This window comes from Fundulus heteroclitus, chromosome 1 (genome assembly GCF_011125445.2).
Source record: "Fundulus heteroclitus isolate FHET01 chromosome 1, MU-UCD_Fhet_4.1, whole genome shotgun sequence".
Taxonomy (NCBI): domain Eukaryota; kingdom Metazoa; phylum Chordata; class Actinopteri; order Cyprinodontiformes; family Fundulidae; genus Fundulus; species Fundulus heteroclitus.
Window position 1 is genome coordinate 2,384,207 of NC_046361.1, and position 20,426 is coordinate 2,404,632.

At 42.9% G+C, this 20,426-nt stretch overlaps 2 protein-coding genes across 2 annotated transcripts; one reads left to right on the plus strand and one right to left on the minus strand.

Annotated features, from left to right (window-relative positions):
* The first annotated feature begins 1,204 nt into the window (after positions 1-1,204).
* On the plus strand, positions 1,205-8,445 carry tmed4 (transmembrane p24 trafficking protein 4). The gene is made up of 5 exons (XM_021324054.2): positions 1,205-1,405; positions 3,833-3,933; positions 4,026-4,151; positions 6,569-6,715; positions 6,797-8,445. The coding sequence occupies exons 1-5, from the start codon at positions 1,267-1,269 to the stop codon at positions 6,944-6,946; spliced, it is 663 nt and encodes a 220-aa protein (XP_021179729.2). The 5' UTR covers positions 1,205-1,266; the 3' UTR covers positions 6,947-8,445.
* Positions 8,446-9,924: 1,479 nt separating this feature from the next.
* plpbp (pyridoxal phosphate binding protein) lies at positions 9,925-19,706 on the minus strand. The gene is made up of 8 exons (XM_012877554.3): positions 19,566-19,706; positions 17,770-17,877; positions 17,662-17,697; positions 17,504-17,579; positions 17,282-17,422; positions 17,065-17,207; positions 14,979-15,077; positions 9,925-11,736 (listed from the first exon to the last, which is right to left on the minus strand). Exons 1-8 carry the CDS (start codon positions 19,653-19,655, stop codon positions 11,545-11,547), a joined length of 885 nt encoding a protein of 294 aa, XP_012733008.1. The 5' UTR covers positions 19,656-19,706; the 3' UTR covers positions 9,925-11,544.
* Between the last annotated feature and the right edge of the window lie 720 nt (positions 19,707-20,426).

A 20,426-nucleotide genomic window follows, 5' to 3' on the forward strand; every position in this document is an offset into this window, starting at 1 on the left:
CACCACTTGATTTGTTCCACTTTAGCAGTTTGGATTTAGTTCTTGTGCTGCAGAACTTGGATCTGGAAATTATATTAAATCTTCTAGTGAACATTAATAATAATAATAATAAATAAATAATAATACTGCAGAGTTTGAAGACAGACGTTGCACTGATGGTGCAAATAACAGAGGAGTGGATACGAGCCGTGTGACCTACGGCTCCCACATAGCCTTCAGTCACAGACTCAAAGCAGACTCCACACGGACAGGTCAGGTAGGTGCCCGGCTCAGCAACCGCGTACTGATGTCACTCTATAAACTGCTTGGCAGGAAGAAGTCTTCTGCTGGAGATAATTGTGATATGTTACACCTATCAGAAATTGGGAGATCAAGAGCAAATAAAAATGCTCTCAATGCAGCCATGACTATCTTCTCGATGTGAAGCAGCCATACTGGATTTTGAGGTCAGGGTTGAACCTCTAACTTTCCATGTTGGATTTTCTATTTCCATTTGTCCTGTCGAGGCATTCCAGGCATTCCGGCAAGAAAAACACAGAAAACGTCTTCCTACGTGTTCTGTAGCAGCTTTGCTGTGAGAAAAAGTACTGATGGAGATGGTATTCAAAGTGTTTGATTGCATTATTAAAACAGGGACCTGTGTTTGTGTGACGCTTGTATAGCGGATCACACCAAGTGGGAATTTGGACCTCAGAGGGCATTTTGATTAAACTTAGAACTGAACATCAAACGTAATCTTGAATAAATGTACCTCATCATATTTTTTTAGCAATACAGCTGTTTACCCCCCATATGGAAACTGTTTAAATCGCTGGGAGTTTCCTACCTTTGACATATTTAAACCTCTTCTGTTAAAACTTAGAAGCATTCAACTCAGATTGCTTTGTTTTCTGCAAAATGTTTGAATTTATTTTTTAACATTTATGACACTTTAAGTCTCGATCATGGTTGGAGTGTCTTGATTTAAATTGCGCTTGTACTCATTTCTTTGCAGCTACCTGTCTTGGGCAGGGCACATTTGCTCATTTATCTTATTAGATAATCACAAAATCTGTATATTTTTCAGTGGGAAAACAGCCTGAATTTGGTACTGTATAAATTCAGGTGGTTTTAATTTATTTAGATAATTTAGCGGGGGCCAATCATCTTTGTTAGGGTAAACATTGTGCCTGTCAGTCTGAACCCAGGGCTTCAGTGCAGGCCGGGACTGCAGGAAATCCCCTTCCTGGTTCCGCTGCTGATGTACGCTGAAGTGAAGGAGGTGACATGGTGCTCTCCGTCCCAGCCGCTGCTGTTACTCTCCTGGTAGTCTGGATTTACCCCAGCTACGCGCTGTATTTCCATATCGGAGAGACAGAGAAAAAGTGCTTCATTGAGGAAATTCCCGACGAGACCATGGTCATCGGTAAGCTAGCAGCTGGTTAGCTCGAGGCTAACTAGCAGGCGGCGCTAACAGCTGGATTATGGACTAAAGATGCAGCAAATGTCCGGGCCTGCCTGGGCTCATTACGGTGCCTCTAATGAAACAATCGGCCCAATTCTCACTGATATAGTTCAGCAGTTAAATGCACCAGATCCATTCAATGCACATTCCAGTTAAGTAGATGTTCGGCATCTGAATTAAAAAAGGTCCTCAAAGAGGAGAAGAAGATGCACTTGTAGAGATGTTGCAGAGGTGGTGCTGGGTGAAGGGGGACCTGAGGGAGCCTGGTGGTATCAGGATAAATCTGATCCTCCAGAGCTGCTGCTGCAGCTGCTGTCACTTCAATGAGCCGCAGAATCACTGGAGATCCTTTAGATTGTGTTGCAGCGGGGCGATATGGAGACGTTATGAGCAGTCAGTGTTCTCACTCTGACAAAAAAAGACACTAGCTGACCACAGTCTCCAGCCTTTTGGTAGTAAAAAAATGAGTAAGTACAACCTCTAAAAGGCCGGTGTAACCTGAAAGGGAAAAACTTTCTAACGATGCCTGTGTCATCTCGGTAGCATGAGTAATAAATAGGGTTTAAATCAATATTTCAAACTACAGTTCCCATAGAAATGTAAAAAGTCCCATTGACATCATACTTCCAGAATAAGTGTGCAGCCATGAACGCCCACACTGGGCTTGTGATTACCTCCAGTTGTGTGCAACATTGCACAAGGCTGCTTTATACAGTATGTAGTTGGTTATTATTCATCTCCCACGCAGATTTAGATTTAAGGTAGTCTCTTAATTTCACCAACACGTCAGTCAGAGCCCCTACTTGAAGATCATAATGTGTTGAAGGCGTTTAAGATGAGGGTGATGGCAAGGAGGCCTTCCAACCTGAAAGACCTGGAGCTCATCAGCAACAGAAATTAACCAGGGTATCAATGGAAACTAGGGCTGAACGATTTTGGAAAATAATCCAATTGCAATTTTTTTTTCTTAATATTGCGATTTAATGCAATTTTTTCCCAGTTTAATTTATCATGTCTTTTTAAACATATACAAACAACAAATCAATTTGTTTCCTCGCCGTGCAGATTTGTTGCTAAAAGACCCGCAGCATCTAAACTTGGTGCAGAAATGATTGCGTTCTGCCTACAATATATTTCAACCAAAATTGCAATTTTGACTTTTCTCTGCATTAACCACAAGCAACAAAAATGGCGTCTAAATAAAGATGTTTGTAAACAAGGACTATTTAAAAACAAGAACTTTTAATATTTCTATTGATCAGAATATTATTCAAGAGAACAGCTTCTAATTGATCAATCCTTGTTGAACATAAAGTGCAACCAACAAACAAGTCTATGTATTAAACTGATTGACCTGTACTTAATGCTATGTATGATTATATAAACTCTAAAACAAGTAATAAAATTAGAATATCTCACTGCTGAAACTGTCTTCCCTTCCATGTTGAGGCAAACCCACTTTAAACATTTTACAGACACCTAAAGGACGCGTCTGAGTCACTAGACTACATAGCCAAAAATTGCTGACCTCTGCCATTTGGAAATTGCATTTTTTTTTAAAAATCGCGATTATTTTGAAAATGCGATTAATTGTTCAGCCCTAGTGGAAACAACTCTAAAAAAGGGTTTGACTTCTGTAATGCCGTGGAGATTTTCCAAAAAATTTATAATATAAATGTAAATCTTTTTTGACATGATTATTTTTTTTAATAAAATGTAAATTAAACCAGGTTTAAAAAAAAAAGAAAGGCAACGCTTCTTTTAAGACATTGCATCAACTTTTGAGAGGTATCGGTCTCTGGGTGGAAAGAAAATAACGTCAGGTCTAAATCTGCCAAGGGTAGAAATCCTTCTGGGCTTAGCTGTGTTTTAAGATGATCCAAGGATGGAAGGCAACTTTAATCCTCACTGAGGAAACTAAGCTCCTTATCACAGTGAAGAAGCTAAGCGTTACCTGCTGCTGGTAAGATACTGACAACTCACACCTTGTGAAAACCAACCTGTACCATTTAGTTTCTTTAGGATGGTCAATAAGCACCAGAGCATTTTCTTGTTGAAAAGCCAGTTGAAGGCTTGAAAATAAATTGGGAATCCGTAATTTCTCTAAGTTTATTATTTTAAAGGGAAAAGACGGGAGATGCATAGACTGGAAAGAATCCAGTAAGAATCCAATAAGTCAGCACGTTAAGTTAAAGATCATAATAAATGTAGATAAAAACCTTCCCCCAATCACTGTACAATACAATGTGAAGGTTTGGTCACACTTGCCTAAAGCTAAAGTTGTCTCAGTTATTATCACACAGAAAATAAAAAAACACTGGAGATAATAAAATCCTGCTGCTGTCCTTTGAGTGACCTTAGCACTAGCATGTTTTGCGTGTGTGGCAGGAAAGTACCGGACTCAGCTGTGGGACAAACAGACCGGCTCCTTCCTCCCATCCACTCCGGGCCTTGGGATGCATGTGGAGATCAAGGATCCAGACACAAAGGTAAACCCAGAGAGCAGGTGCTCTTCAGAAAAACAACCTGGTACCCAACATGGGCGGTGCGGTCTAAAGGTCTGTCTCTTGGTCGCTTCCAGATCATCCTCTCTCGTCAGTACGGCTCCGACGGACGCTTCACGTTCACCTCTCACACTCCTGGAGAGCATCAAATCTGTTTGCACTCAAACTCAACAAAGATGGCTCTGTTTGCCGGAGGAAAGCTGGTAGGAACACTAAGTCAGACGAGCCGCTCATCTCACCTGTGGTTTCACACACAGGCTTTCTCTTGATTGTTTAATCAAAGAAACGGCTTGCTGTAGGGGTGGACAATTCAATATCAATATTTATCGCAATTAACTTTTTTCAATAACTGATGTGACATTTCCGATATTTCAGTATACATTAGTCTTATGATTACAGAATTTGTCACCGATTGACGTTTTGGATTTTATGTTGTTTTATTTTATTAAAGCAAATATTTCTAATGTTATATTGGAAGAGTTTTATAAACAAGGCAAAATAATTGTCACACATTTGTACAGGTATCTGTTGCGGGCATTCTTGGCAGACTTTCTGAGGTTTTTATTTTGATCGATATAATTATATTGTTTAGACTGAAATGAAATAATGGATGTAATTTTTGGCCATGTTGTCCAGCCCTAGCTTGCAGATGGATCTGTGTGCAAATAGACATTAGAATGAGAGAGACAGTGTAAATAATTCTCAATCGGATCAAGAACCGGTGGAACCAGCAGCATGTTCGTAAACATGTAACAGACCATGAACTGGGCTGGTGGTTTACCTGAGTTTCAGCAGGGGGCGCTAGCCTTCACAGCTTTGGAAAGAAGCTGTTCTTTTTTTTAAGTCTTAGTTTTTTGATTGAATGTTCTTGATTCATTTACCTGATGGTAGTGGGACAAACAGTGCATTGCCCAGGAGGCTGGGCTCTATGGCAATAGATCTGGCCCCTTTCTGGACTCCTGTAGACCAAACTGTGTCTGGATCTTGCAGACGGCATCCCACAATCCCTTGTGCTGATCTCACCACACCTTCTAAATCCTTCCTTTCCCAGTGGCATGCAGCTCACAGGATGCTTTTGATTGTAGCTCTATAAAGTTCATGTGTAGCTGAGTAGAAAGTCCAGTCCGTTTCAGGTTTTGGAGGAAGAAGAGCTTTCTTCACCAGGTGGGGGGTGTTCTCAGACCAGGAGAGGTCAGATGAGATGTGAAGGCCCAGGTCCACACGCTCCACCACCTCCCCCTGCATGTAGAGGAGCGTGTTCAGTCCTCCTGGACCTCCTGTAGTCCACTAAGACCTCCTTGGTCCTGCTGGTGTTCAGGATGAAGTTGTTCGTGGAGCAGGCGGACCTCACTGCAGTGGGTCGCTTCGTTGTAATTGGAAGCACAAAGAGGCGGTTTGATCACAGCCTCTAATGCCTGCTGCAGTTCATGCGGAATCAAGTCCGGTTTTGGCGGTCGGCAGGATCCGTAAAACCTCCTGTACTGGATTAATGCTCGGAGTGGTGATAATAGGAACAAAAACACAAGGACGAATATAATAAGCCGAGACCCTCGGGTGTCTGCAGGGTCCCACAATGCCATCTGGACTTTGACTTGGCCATTCGTACATGCAAACATGCTTTGATAAACCATTCCATCACAGCTCTGGGTTTACGTTTTTGGGCAGGTGACCACCTGGATGGTCAGCTTCCACCTCAGTTTAATTCTCCTGCAGCCTCCAACAGGTTTTCCTTTAAGATTGTCCTGGATTTAGTGCCATCCATCTTCTCATCAACTCTGACCGGCTTCCCTGTCTTTGCTGTAGAGGACATCCCCACAGCATAATACTGGCACCACCAGTGTTACATTTCTAGCATGATGTTTTATATGTACGCCAAAAAGTTCCAATTTGCTCCCGTCTGACCTGAGCAGCTCCCTCCGCATATTTGGAAAAGCATTTTGGAAACTAGTCATGATGTTTCTTCCACTTTTAAAGTTATGCTCTACTGTATTCATCACATAAAGTTCAAATAAAAATAGGGCTGGACAATATAGAGAAAAAAAAGCATATTAATAATTATCAACAAATTCAAAACATATATTTTAAGTGCAGCCCTGGCCATTTTATGCTGTTGCTTAGTAACCTATTTTTAGATACAGAACACACAAACACTGAATTCAAACCTTTTAATTCAAAAAACTTTTACCTAAACTGCAGGTTTTAAAAAAAAGAAGAGGTGAATTGTGAACTCTTTGAAGGGGCGGAGCTTGGTGATGGAGTATTCCTGGATCTGCGTTGTGATTGGTTGGGAGGATGTAATGACTGTAGTATTAACCTACATGGCTACAATGCAAAAGGAAGGAGACTGTTATTCTGTTGAACTTTTTATTGACTCTTTTTTTCTATCATCTATATACGTCTATCGATCGATATATATTGTTATTGAATTATCGTCCAGCCCTAAATAAAATCCTTTTTAAGTTTGTGGAAGTCCAACAATTATGAAAATGTTTTCAATGTACCATATTTAGGTTACCTTCCACCTTATTTTGCTCATTTAAAAGACTACAGAATCCTTTACCATGAATTGCTTTTTCTCAGCCTTCTCACATAAATCAGTCACCCCTCCACAATGTTGCAGAGAGTCCATCTGGAGATCCAGGTCGGAGAACACACCAACAACTACCCTGAAATCGCAGCAAAGGACAAACTGACGGAGCTGCAGCTGCGAGTGCGCCAGCTGCTGGACCAGGTGGAGCAGATCCAGAAGGAGCAGAACTACCAGCGGGTCAGTAAGGAAGCCATCAGAGGCGTTGTTTGCAGCGGCTGCTCAGGCCTTCGGCTCACTGCGCTGCTTTTTGTTTGGCAGTACCGGGAGGAGAGGTTCCGCATGACGAGCGAGAGCACCAACCAGCGCGTCCTCTGGTGGTCCATTGCTCAGACGTTCATCCTCATCGTCACTGGAATCTGGCAGATGAGGCACCTGAAAAGTTTCTTTGAGGCCAAGAAACTGGTTTAACATCTTCTGGGAGACGAGATAAACACGGTGGACTAAACAGACGACTGATGCATCTAGGAGCTGATCCGGTTATCAGCCAGGAGTGGTACCGCTTAACCCACACAGCAGCCCTGGGAAACCTTTAGTTTTTACTTGTAAATGTTTAGAAACACCATTTCAGCTACATTTCCACTTGTTAGATTTTTGGGCCACACTAGATGTTTATTATGTGGTTTTTACACTAAAGAATTTCTGTCAAAGAAAGGAAAAAGTTCAAACTGTTACAAGAAATAACTTAATATTCAACTTTATTTTTCCCCCCTTTTTTAAACCTGTATTCAGCTGCATTCCTCCCGATTTCAAATGTATCCAAATATAATCTCGGTACACAGGCTGCTGTTGTCATGGTTGGTTTGACATGACTACCAGTGGTCCTCAGTTCCTGTCCTCCAGGGCCCCTTTCCTGCAGCTTTGATTGGTTACTCTGCTTCAGCACATCTGAGTCACATAATCTGCTCATCAGCAGGACTCTGGAGAACCTGACTGCAGACTGAGGAGGTAAGGGATTCAGGTGAGATGGACCAGGTACATGTGTTAAAGCTGCGGGACACTGGACCTCCAGGACCGCCGGAATTGAGGACCACTGGACTAGACGTCTTTTCCCTGTTAATGTATGAAGCAGCAAATATTCCTTTGAATTAAGACATTAAAGCTTCCCTTGTTTGATTTGTAAAGAATTGTATCTCAACATGAAACCTTTGTAAAGCCTCCTTAAGATAACCGGTCCACTATAAACACAGACCCAGTCAGTGCGCTGCTCTCTGATCATTTGGTGGCTGAGCTGCGGAGCCGTGTGAGCTTTGGGAGCACGGGGCACGGATTGTGGAGCCAAAGGAGCACCGTCTGCAGCCGACAGTATTCACCTGAGCCGCGTGTGAGTCCTTCCCCTTAGATCTGGCCCAGCTTTGTGTTGTCGTCCTCATGCAGGCTATCCAAATGCATTCGCTGACTTGTACACCGTCCTCAGCATGTTCTCTGCTCCACCATCTGTTCATCATCCTGTCACAGACTCAATGGTCCCGGAGGATCGTCCGTCCCTGATATGTGTGCATACCCAGACTGTTCTGGAGCTGTGTGTGCATGTCAAATCGCTATTACACACTTTCTTTGCAATCCTGTCTTATATGTATGGTTGCTAGTGGTTAGCGGTGTGTATTTTAAAAAAAAATCATAATAAATGAACACCAAGCAATAGCCCCTAACGACCCTGGAGAGTGACGGGTGGGACATTGATTTACATCTGACTTGTCCTTTAGAACAGCACCGCTCCAGGACTGACGGAGTCCTGGATTTGTGCCGAATGTTTTTGAAAAAACTAATTAGTGAAGGTCCGCTTGCCTCCGATTTAATCCTGTTTGCTGTTACTTAGATTTACGACGATTAGAGCCTCTAAATCTAGCGGGGTAAGTGTGAATCTGTAATGCAGGGGACCTGGGTTTGAGTCTCAGTTGCATCAAGAAGGACATCTGGCATAAAAACTCTGCCGAGTCTGTGTGCAGGTGACTTACTGTGAGCGAGGGAGCAGCTAGATGGACTCACTCGTTCAGAGCAGGCCCTCTCCTTTTAGCTTTAAAAAAAGTCAACATTAAAACAGGTTAGTTGTAAAAAGCGTCTGTTTCTACGGCTGGCAGGTTGACCCACTGCAGCTATCAACACCCGTCATATGTATGGTGACGTTCTGGAAGCTCCTCAGTTCTCACAACCCTTGGACGTGTCCAGAAGTCTTCTCTGTGGCTCTAGGTTTTTCCTGCTTTCTTGGAGCTGCTGCGCTGCTTTATAGCAGCTGTTACTGTTTAAAGGTTGGAGAAAGTTTCAAAGTAACACGTGAAAACCGGGATGCAGGTTTTCCCAGCAGGTCTTTGGGTTGAAACGAGATGAGCAGAACCACGTCGCTCTACCTGTTAGGGTGTCATAATGAAATGGCTGATCGTGTACTGAACTGGGAAGAGCTACAAAGACCTCAGTCTTTTTCCCCTCTTTTTGTATCTAATATTTTCTAACTACTTTATCCTGGCAGGCAAGCCTTAAGATAGTGTTTTAGGTTAGGTTTTTATAACACTTTCTACTTAAAGTAAATCCTTTAGCCAACGTATTTCCCCACTTAACACTTGAGTTGATGTTAGTTTAGGTGTTTATTGTATCGCAGCTGTCCTGCAGTCTGGGTCTAGCAGCACTACTCTCTAATAAAATGTAAACCTGGGCAACCAGTCAGTGTTATTTTTTCTGTTCAAAGAAATGTGCAACAAGCTGACAAGTACCAGAGTATTTTGAGCTTGAACTTTACCTCGTTTACTCAATATTTTTTTTATTTTCCACAGACTGAACTTTCGGCCCACCCGTCCACGGTTCTTTGATGTATTTGCGTTATTCCAGTGGTCTATAAAGTAGGGTCCACATTTTCTTTTCAGGGAATTTACAAGTTTCTACCAAGTCTTTAGTCAAACCTGCAGCTAATGGAAGTATAGTAGGGAAAAAATCCAAACCCTTATTTATTTTTGTTGGTACTTTATGGTTACAGCTGCATTAAAGTCTCTTAAATCCTTTTGTGGTTCATATATGTGAAATTAGGAGTCGTCCTCCGTCTTTGTGCAGGTTGTTTAGGATTTAGTCTAAGATAGGTCTTTGTACCGTTAGGAATCCTGAATAAGAGGATAATAAACACAAGCTTACAGACTGGGTGGCATCAGATTTGTTAACGTTGGGCAGTGTTTCAAATATTGTGTTGTAAGTCTTAAGAAGGAAGACGCAATCAGTTTTAGAGGTAGCATGTTCAGAGTAAGTTGTTTTTCAAGATGTTTATTTTGAATTTAAATTTGACACTGATCTGGATTTCGTCCTGAAATGCTTAATAAAGAAATTTTGTCCAGAAAAAACGCCTGTCTCTTTAAGTGTCATACGCCACTATTCCCCAAAAAGGAATAAATACACAGCAATTTACCCACATTTTCAACAGTAAAATTTATTGCTTGGCTTTGGCCTCTCCTCAAAAACCAAACCAAACAATGCTAAAATGCCTTATGACAGTAAAGACACGTCTAACCACCAGTTAATCTGATTTTGTTTTTTTCCACTGACACTTTATAACGAAACAGAAAAACACTGCGTTTCTCAGAGGAAACCACTGCGACGTCACAGCTGGCAGTTTTAAAAACCTCCTCACATTTGCATAGATTCCCTTTCATCTCCAACGACACACCACTGCACAGACACAAACACACACACACACACACCGAACGGAAACAAAACCTTCCCTTGGAATGATCAATATCAAGAATATAATCTGACACGTTTGGCACATCATACGAAACCATATCAAATGCACAATAATTGTTATAAAGGGATAAACTATTTATTAAATCAAATCCTCGTTTTAACAACAATGGCTCATTGTACTGCGTGGAATTTTTGACCTCATATTGTTCAGTTGGAAAGATAGAAAACGGTGAACCAGCTAAACAATTTCTTGTTGAAACCCATGAGAAGTTGTTTTCATGGACGTTGCCACGGTTACAATAAATTGTACCAGAGTAATGAAAACTAAAAGGCTCCATGTGTGAAACTTTTACCACCACCACTTAGATCATTTTCCTGACAAAAAAACAAACAAAAGAACTAGTCTGACGAGGAGTGAGGCTATGTGGACTAACTGTGAGCAGTCAATATCCTACCAGTAGTAGCCAGAACTTGATTTCTGTTCAGAGAATCTTGGAGAAATTCACACTAGGGTGTCAAGTTAACAGCCATGAAGAGCCAAAACAATTCAACGTTTATTTTCTTAAAAAAAAAAATAGATTTTGAATAGTAGAACACCTCCATTTTATGACTCACAAGCATATCTTGGCAGTGAATTGCCTTTTAAGGGTCTAATCTGTAAAATAGCAACTATTGGACAATGGAAATGTGATCTTAATCAAGAAAATACCACTTACCCCATTCTGCTATCAATCTCTAGAGAATATCCATATGAACCAGATTATACAGTGGATGGTCTGTTTTTTAGAAAGTCAGACCAGCTCCTGGTGGATATGTAATAGATCCATATGGATGCTAGTGCTACATACCTGTATCAATAGCAACAGATTAAGCAAAAGAGATGAGGAAATCTGGGAATTTGAGCATGTTGTTCTTGATTTTACTAAACGGATATATTTGTCTGCCGTCTTCTGCAGGTAAGATATTGACTGCTAACACCTACATCGGAAAGGCCCAGTTTCTAAAACAAAATAAATTCAAAAAATCCTTACTCCAAAGTTACTATTTTTCATCGGTTTCAATCAAGTGGTGGTCACAAAAAGTCTTCCATACATTGGAGGTCAGAGCACTCCAGGTTAAAAACACCTGTCGGACACCATTGGTAGACATGGAAAAGACATCCTAACTGCTGTAGTTCTAAACTGAATGTCGATTTAATGATTAGAAAAAGCTAAAAGGGCAACCAAAGTTTATTAATTTGTGAATATTCTTTAAAATTATGTAAGAACTCTCCAGTGCTATGTTAGTTTTTCATATGTAGAGTTTCCCCCCCCCTTAAGTCCTGGAGGCGTTTCAATAATCTCCTTTTAGTGTTCAGATACGGTGAGATGGTGCATCTTCTTGGCGGCATCTTCCGACACCGTCTTGGATGTTTTCTCAGGACTGGGAGCTGGGCTGGGGAGGGGACTGGGATTAGGAGTGTTTAACGCACTGTTGGGGTACTCCCTGTTGCCGAAAATGATGCTGCCCACTCGCACGTTGGTGGCGCCCACTTCAATCTGTAATCCGCAGGACAGCGTGCATATCAGACCAAAGAAAAAGAAATCATCCTTAATTCACTTGCTACTGACACATTTTCTATTAAGAAAGTCACACTGTAAATCCCAAACACTGGGGAAAAAAAGGGTAAAATGCATAAAAATGGGATCGGCTGGAAGGTAAGGAATTTACTGCAACTCTTGAACTAGATACATCTAAAAAATAAAAAAAAAGATATATGGCTACAGGTAACGAAAACCCAAAATTTAGTGTCTCAGAAAATGAGAATACTGTGAAAAGGTTCATTATTGTAAATTCATGGTGTCACACTCTGATCAGCTAATCAACTCAAAGCACCTCTGAAGGTTTCCTGAGCCTTTAAACAGCCTCTGACTCTGGGTCAGTAGGCGATAAAATCATGGAGAGGACTGCTGACTGGACAGATGTCCAGAAGAAGGTCATCAACATCCTTCACAAGGAGGAGAGACATAAAGGTCATTGCTGAAGAAGATGGTTGTTCACAGAGTTCTGGATCCAAGATTATTAACAGAAAATCGAGTGGAAGGAAGAAGTGTGGTAAGAAAAGTTGCACTAGCAAGAGGGAGAACCGCAGCCTTGAGAGGATTGTCAAGAAGAATCCATTCAAGAATGTGGAGCAGCTTCTCAAGGAGTGGACTGAGGCTGGAGTCTGCATCAAGAGCCGCCAGGCAAGTTTATTTATAAAGCCGAAGTCTTGTTTTCAGATTAAAGTAAATTCTGCATGTCACCTAGAAATCAAGATTCCAGAGTCTGAAGGAAGAGAGAAGCACAGAATCCACGCTGCGTAAAGTCCAGAGGGAAGTTTCCACAGCCGGTGATGGTTTGGTGGGGCTGTGTCATCAGCTGGTTCTGGTCCACTGGGTTATCTGAAGTCCACAGTCAGTGCAGACATCTAGCAGGACATTCTAGAGCGCTTCATGCTTCTCTCTGCAGACCAGCTTTATGCAGTATTTCTGAGATACTGAAATTTGGGTTTTCTCTAACCATAATTAATAATCGTCAAAAGTACAAGAAAGAAAAGCTTTAAGTATTTTAATTTATGTGTAATGAATCTCTATAAAATAACTTTCTCAAATAATTTTTATACAATATTCTAATTTTTTTAGGACATACCTGTAATGGTTAGGGTTGTCACTGTACTAATATTTCAAACTCGATAGTAAGAAAAATACCTGATACTTGATACCATTTTTGAAAATTCTATATAAAAAGGCACTAGGTTTGTTCCGTTTAAGTGCAAAAACGAATTATTTACAAATGGCAAACTTTACTTTAGTTTTCTTGATTAGTGCAAAATCAGTAAGTAGGGGAACATATCTATATAGGATTGAAACTGACAGGAAAATTCAAGCATAAATTTTTATATGCCCCAATAAATGTATCACTACAAGGTTGTTCTTTGTGATTTAAAAATGCTTAAATAAATATGTTGGAAATAGAGAATACTTACATTTTAAGTGTATTGGTTTATTTATTGCACAATTTACATATTTAAGTCTGTTGGTTTTGGTCCACCATACATGCAGCCCGCTAGTAGAAAATAAATCATTTGGATGCCATTTCTCTGTTTGGTAAAAATAGTACAGCAGATAAGACTAAGTATAAGTGTCGATATCTTTTATGGAAGTTACCCGCCTTTGATTTAGTCATACAATTATCTTATAATTGCTTATCTTTAATGTGCCATGATGTGCTTTAATTTTCTTGTGAATATGCTGATACGAACACATTTTACTACTGAGGGACAGAAAGAATCATTCTATCCAAAATACAAACATGGATCTGGCGCCTACCAAATCTATACTTTCACAGTGAAACTAAGCATCTGGTTCTTCAGCAGCACCACCTGTACAATTTCTGTTTTCTGCTCATTTTGCATAATATTTTCTTTAGTTACTACCGTAACCATAGCAGCAGGTTGATTGTTACGGGTTCCTCCTTCTTTCTGCTCTAATTGTCAGTTTCAGTCTGGCTCCACCATAACCTGTGTAATCGGCCACATTGGCCTCTAACGCCTTTACAGCTAAACGGAGGGAGGTGCACTGGTTTGCTTCGTTACCTGACTGTTTATCAGCTGATTGATATTTTCCTGCGTTGATTTGTACTGCAGCAGAGCTTTGCGTGGTGCAGCAGCTCAGCTCAAAGTACTCACTCAGACCAACAGAACCCGGTCACCGGGCTGTCCCACAAGCTAACAGCTAGCGTTAGCGTATGTTGTCCAGGTTTACTACTTCACTGTTGCACAGACAGGAGCTTTACTGACCTTTTTACGTTGCTCTCAAACATCCATTTTGTACTGTTAGCTTAGCATGTAGCACTGTTAAGCATGGTTTCTTTCCTGATTACCTGCTTTATAAGAAAGTTCCTCCGTACAACACTTTTGTGTTGTCTTGTTACTAAAGGTCTCGTGTTTTCCTGGCTGTACTCGACATGTTAGGCTGAGACATACCAAACCGTCCGCTCTGACAGATCCGTACAGATTCAACTCAACCATCACTGTTTCACTTTATCTGTTTTCTGTTCTTCTGAGCTCCTATCGTGGGTAAGTAGACTGATTATTAAAATGTTTTATTGATGATATATTGAACTGCGTATTTACAGATTAACCTATATGGGGACCAACCTGGCCAGAAATTGGATAGTCTACCTTGCAGTTCAGAGATTTTATTTTGCATTTTCTCCAAAGCAGACGGTTAGTCGCTGTGTCCTTGGGCAAGGCACTTCACCCCCATTGCTGTGTAACTGTTACTTAGACAGACCAGAGGTTTGCTTTGGTCAGAGCTACGCAGACAGTAGCGTAGAACGCAAGCGGTCTGCCTGGCCCCATTTATTTTAACCAGAGGTAATTGCCGCGACTTCATACGATCCCGATTTTCCGTCGGAGTGGACGCCAATTCAGATTTGGTGCGTCTCGGCCTTAGGAGAGTTTAAAACTTCCAGCAGCAGATCGTTGCCGAAACGAGCGGCTGCAGGGAGCCTGTGTTGTTGCAGCGCTGCGGTTGGAAGAAGTGCGACAGACGGGGGAAATGTGAATGGGTTGGTCAGTTTATATCCATTCTGATGCAAATCCGTAACTTTAAATAACTCATTTTTTTAGTATTGATTACATTGAGGTATCAATTATTCTGACAACCCTAGTGCCCGTTCTCCTGACCTTTTTATTGTAACTTTTTCTAGAACCCGGTACTCATGATTATAATGGTAAGAAGGACTGAGAACTTACCGCATGCTCAAAATCAGTGGACATGCCCATGCTGAGCTCCACATCCTCCATGGGCAGCTTCAGAGAGTCACAGACCTCCTGCCGCCGACTCAACAGCATCTACCACACAATTCACAGCCCAGTCTTTAAAGGCAAGGCAAGTCTATTTACATAGCACTGTTCAGTAACAAGACACATTCAAATGGTTTATTGCACATTAACATGTAGTCACAACTAGTTTTTGGTTGTTTCACATCAATAACAACACAGCATGAAATGTTTCAGGGCAACAGTACTTTCAATACAAGCAATTGAAAGTAGATTTCACTGTGGCAATTGAAAAATATTTGATTAATCTCAATGTAACTAATACTATAGGGATTTATTAAAATACCTGTAAGTACATTTTACAGTGCCATGAAAAGTAATACAGATTTTCCTTTTTCTTTTTCACAATTAAATCTTTCAGATCATCCAATAAATAAATAAAACAACCTGAGTAAATAAAAAATGCAGTTTTTAAATGATATTTATTTATTAGGGGGAAAAGGTTATCCAAACCAAACTGGATCTTTGTGATATTATGATTGTTCCCCTTGATATGTCATCATATACTTGGGATTAGCCACATTTTCATTGTTTCATCAGTTACACCCAAGCCTGAGTATTGCCTGGCCTGCAGAAACAACAAATCACTGGAACAGAACCCATCTGACTACATGAAGCAGGCCTAAAGACATGAAAACACAACACATGATGGCACGTCATGCCCTAAGCATTGACATCTCTGCCTTTCCTAGACATTAGGCCTGCAGTAAACCCCAGATGGAGACAACAGGGAACAGTGGAGAACCTTTTCAGGAGTTGCAGGCCTTCCAAACCTACTCCAGGAGGTGATCAACAACTCATCCAGGAGGTCCAAAACAAACTAAGAGCATCTGAGGCCCTGCAGGCGTCTTGCCTCATCTAAGGTCAGTGTGCATGATTCAACAATAAGTCAGAGACTGGGTAAAATGGCCTCCATGGGAGAGCTTTAAGGCTTTTAGCTACAACGCACCCGGACATCGATCCAAACCTCACCAGCAAGTCCTCCTCTGAATGGCTTCAAGAACAACAACTGTGTCTCCACATGGAGATGTCAAAAAGCTGCAACACGTGAACTAAAACACGTGTAGTTTCATTAGTTAAAGAACTGCCTCTGGCCTCTGCTGGTGACCTCTGCATTGGAAGCATTTTACTGAAGAGGCAGTCTGATGGCAGCCAGCTGAGTGGGAGGCGTCACACAGCCCGGCTGGAAGCTGCACCCACCCATACGTTCTACGTTCTGTCCTGCCACAGTGAACATCAGCGTTTAATGCTTTCTAAACAGCTGTGGATGAAATTGTTAGGGAAGTCCCAGACAACTAACTTCATGATATACGGAGCTTTTAAGGGAATTCCTGCATCAACATTTCCCTGCAAGGGCCTCACAGAGGAAATGGTACATGGCAAATCTATTTTGTGTCATTGGTTCATTTTAAAAAAAAAATTCTGGCCACAAACTGAAAGGCGTTGGTCTGTGAATCAGGCCGGTTCCTCAGTACTTCCAGTGGTGCTGGAGTCTGAGTATTTTTTGTCAATTGCTTTGCTTTTGTAATCATTTAGACCAGGAATTGGTCTGCTGACCATCAGGGTGAGTACTGGAGGTACTTGAAGGTTGAAAGTAATCTGTGTGAAGGGAAGAACCTGGGAGGACACACCCAACACACGCAGAGGGGACTTTAATTTCTCTCTGGCCTGGGAACACTTTGGGATCCCCCAGAATGCTCTGGGGAGTGTTGCTGGAGAGGGGGGTGTCCCGTTTCCCTCCTCAACTTGTTACCCCCACCGCCAGATTTCAGATGATTGACAGATTAGCTGATGGACAGACTCTAAAAACACCAGCTGAGGAGCTGAAGAAATGTAGTAAAATGTCTCAGAGGATTTCTAAAATCAGCTGCTAAGAAAACAGTCAGTATAAACCAGATTAGTGTAATCCTGACGCCTGCTGACCTCCGTAACTTGTGTTAATGAGTACCAAAGCTTATTGTTTCTTAGAAGTGAACGGATCTTCTTTGGGGGTCTGTACCTGAAAGTCAGGGTTGGGGCCCAGTGTGAGGTCGTAGCCATACCGACCGATGGTCATGAGTCCTGAGAAATGCAGGCCGGAGCACTGAGACACGATGTGCTGCACCGTGTTGACCGTCTCCTCCGGCGGCAGGCCGTGTTTGTCTGAAAGCAACATGTAGCACCCGTGGTCACAAGCGCCATCGGGCAGCACGTCTCTTTTGATCGGCGACACTCACTCTGCTCTCCACTGGTGTTGACCTGCACCATGACCTTTAACCTCTGGCTGCTCGCTCCCCGGAGGCGCTGCCACGAGCTGTTGACCCGGTCGGCCAGTTTTGCCGAGTCGATCGTCTCCACGAGGAAGAGGTTGGGAACACCTGGAGGCGGAGAGAGGACCCTTGAAGGATTTCACACCCATTGCTAACGCAGGAAAGGCCGGCGGAGCTGACGTCACCCACCCAACAGCTTGTTGACGTTGTTCTTCTGCAGGTGGCCGATGAAATGCCACTTGATTTCCGGACACGACTCCAAAATCTAGACGGGGAGAGAGAAGGAACTCTGTAAAAACGAACGAGGTCACGCTACGCCCTCCGTCCTCTGAGACGTGCCGACCTACCACAGGATCCGACGCTTTGTCCACGAGCTCATTGACCTGGACGGAGAGATGAAGAGAGGTCAGCATTGCCGTCAGCTCCTCGATGGCTGCCCGGCGTTCTGTACTCACGTAATTTTCTCCAAAGTTGCGTTGTCCTTGTCTGTAGGCCTCCACGATCATCTCTGGGGGTTTGGTCTTGCTGACAGCTACGAGGCGGGGCGGCACGGCCGGGAGCGTCTGAGGGAGCACACAAACCAGTCATCTGAGTCAGCAGGTAGACCGACGCGGTTAGAGAGATGAAGCAGCTGTTCTCTTCCTGGCCTCAGAGGTTTGTTAGAGAACATTAGAGACCAGGGAACCCAGCAGATGAGTGAGGTAGAACGTTGTGGCGTCATTTAAAGCAAGGTTTCAACATCAAATCATTGTCTGCAAACAGAAAGCGTATGGCACAACCGCACGGCTTCCAAGATGTGACCGTGATTCTGGAGGAGCAGCAGAGAGCGGCAGTTCAGGTGGGACCGTTAGTCGTGGACTCTACAAACGTGGTGCTTAACGGGAGAGTGCCAAGAGGAAGGGAAGTGCTGAAAGAAATCCATATAAAGTTGTTTGCAGTTAGACAGAACCCACGTAGGAGATACGCTGGTTAGATGCACCGAACATACCATGCCCACTGTGGAACATGGTAGTGGCAGCATCATGCTGGGGAGATGCTTTCCTCCAGCGGGGAGTGGGAGCTATATACAGAACGACCTTGGAAGAACGCCTGTTAGAGGCCAGGAAAACGGGTGAGACTGGGGCGGAGGATCGACACACAGCAGGGGCTACAAAGGAATGGTTTCATTAAAACACACTCGTGTGTTAGAATGGTCTAGTCAAAGTCTAGACCTAGACCCTATTGGGAATCTGAGGCAAGACTTAAAAGAAATGTATGTTTATAGACTATCTGCATCCAAGAAAACAGGGCAAATAATTCAGCCAGAAGGTACAAGGTGGAAAACTCACAGATAGAACCCAAAAAATTGCAATGCATGGAGATTCCACAAAGACTGAACGTGGGCCAAAGAGAAATGCACACCACACTTTTCAGATTTAAATTTGCAAAAGAGTTTAAAAACATGCAACATTTTCCTTTTAGTCCATCTTTATGTGTGACGTTGTGCTAGTCTATCAGATAAGATGCTCTAAAGGCGGGTTGGGACAAAGCAAAGCGTGAAGGCAGAGCAGCGTCTTAAATGATACAGCAGAGCAGGGACGCTGTGGCACATCACCGCCAGCATGGCTTGGCTTATATTTAGCACCTAGACGCTGGGACATGTGGGGGACAGTGGGAAGCTGTGGGCCAGCCATTAAATGAAACCTTCCAAAGGTTCTTCCAGACCATGTTATCAGAGCTGATATGTGGTTATCTACCTGACTAGCTGTTGTTTTTAATCAAGAAGCAACTAAACTGTCTGACACACTGTATGTCGACACAACACTGGTTCACCCCTCGCCTTTTTCTGCCTTGACGATTGGAGAAAAAGTCTTCAACAGCTTAATTGGGCCCAATGAAAAGCACTGATGGAGGTCAAATAAAAAGATTAGAACAGGGTCTGGCTGATCTGAGGCATGCTGCCAAAAACATCAGGGAAGGATCAAGGTGTCACTTTTGAACGGCCATCATTCCCAGAGCTGGCCGCCTGCCGCTACCGTGCCCTGGTCGCGTTAACGCAGGAAACGACGCGACCGAAGCGGCCATGCAGCGCTGTCACTTTAAATCCTGCATCGTGTTATGAAAGTGCTGCCAGAGGCTCGAGTGCCTTCCATCCAAAGGTTGAGATGTTTGGCAGCCTTGCATAAATAACCTCACGTCTCTCCAGCGCCTCGCTTCTTTCCCGGTCGCCGACGCCGGAGCATCAGAGACGGCGCTGCCGGCCTGCGGTTACCTTGGGCCGCCGCGCCGCCGCCTGCTTCACCCGCTCCAGCACCGACTGCACCGCCTTCCCAACCTCCTCCGACATTGCTACTTTCCACATAGCGTCAAACGGCTACGAAACACTACGCGGAGGAGACGCGACGTCGGTGACGTCAATCCGCTTTCAAAATAAAAGTCCAGCTGGAGGACGGAGGAGCCGGGTGGCGCCCTCTCGCGGTCAACGCGCAGAGTTTCAGGCCTGGGAAAGGCGCGCCATCTTTGAAGTTCATTATGAGGCCTGTCCACACATAGACATAATATATATGTCTATGTGTCCACATGCAAAAGATGCAAACTGTAGGTCTGGCCAAACGTTTTGAGACTAATATATAAACTCCTTTCTGAAAGTTTGCTGCTTCAGTGTTATCATCCTTTCACATTTCTAAGACTTTTGTTTGGCTTTTGTTAGACTTTATTAACGTTTGTTTTATTGAGAAATACTTTGTGATGAAGCAGCATTTCTCCCTTAGAGATTTCTCCTCTTTTTGCTTTTTGTAATGTTTTCAGATCTTCGGCCTTATTTCAATACCTGACTAGGATAACCTGAACACAAAGCCTTTTATAAATCATAATTTAATTCACTAAGAGAAACACTGCTATCCAAACCAACCTGGTCCTGTGTTAAAAACGAACTGCCCCCTTAACCAACAGTCTGTGCTGCCCTTGGCAGCAACGACTGCGATCGGGCCCGTAATCGCGTGGACAAACTTTGACCCACTCTTATTCGCAGAGTGTTTTTAAATTCAGCCACATTCCGACATGAACATGTCGGTCATGCTGCTGCGTCTAAGTCCAAACTAAGGTCACTCAAAGTCTTTGAGACGCGGACTTG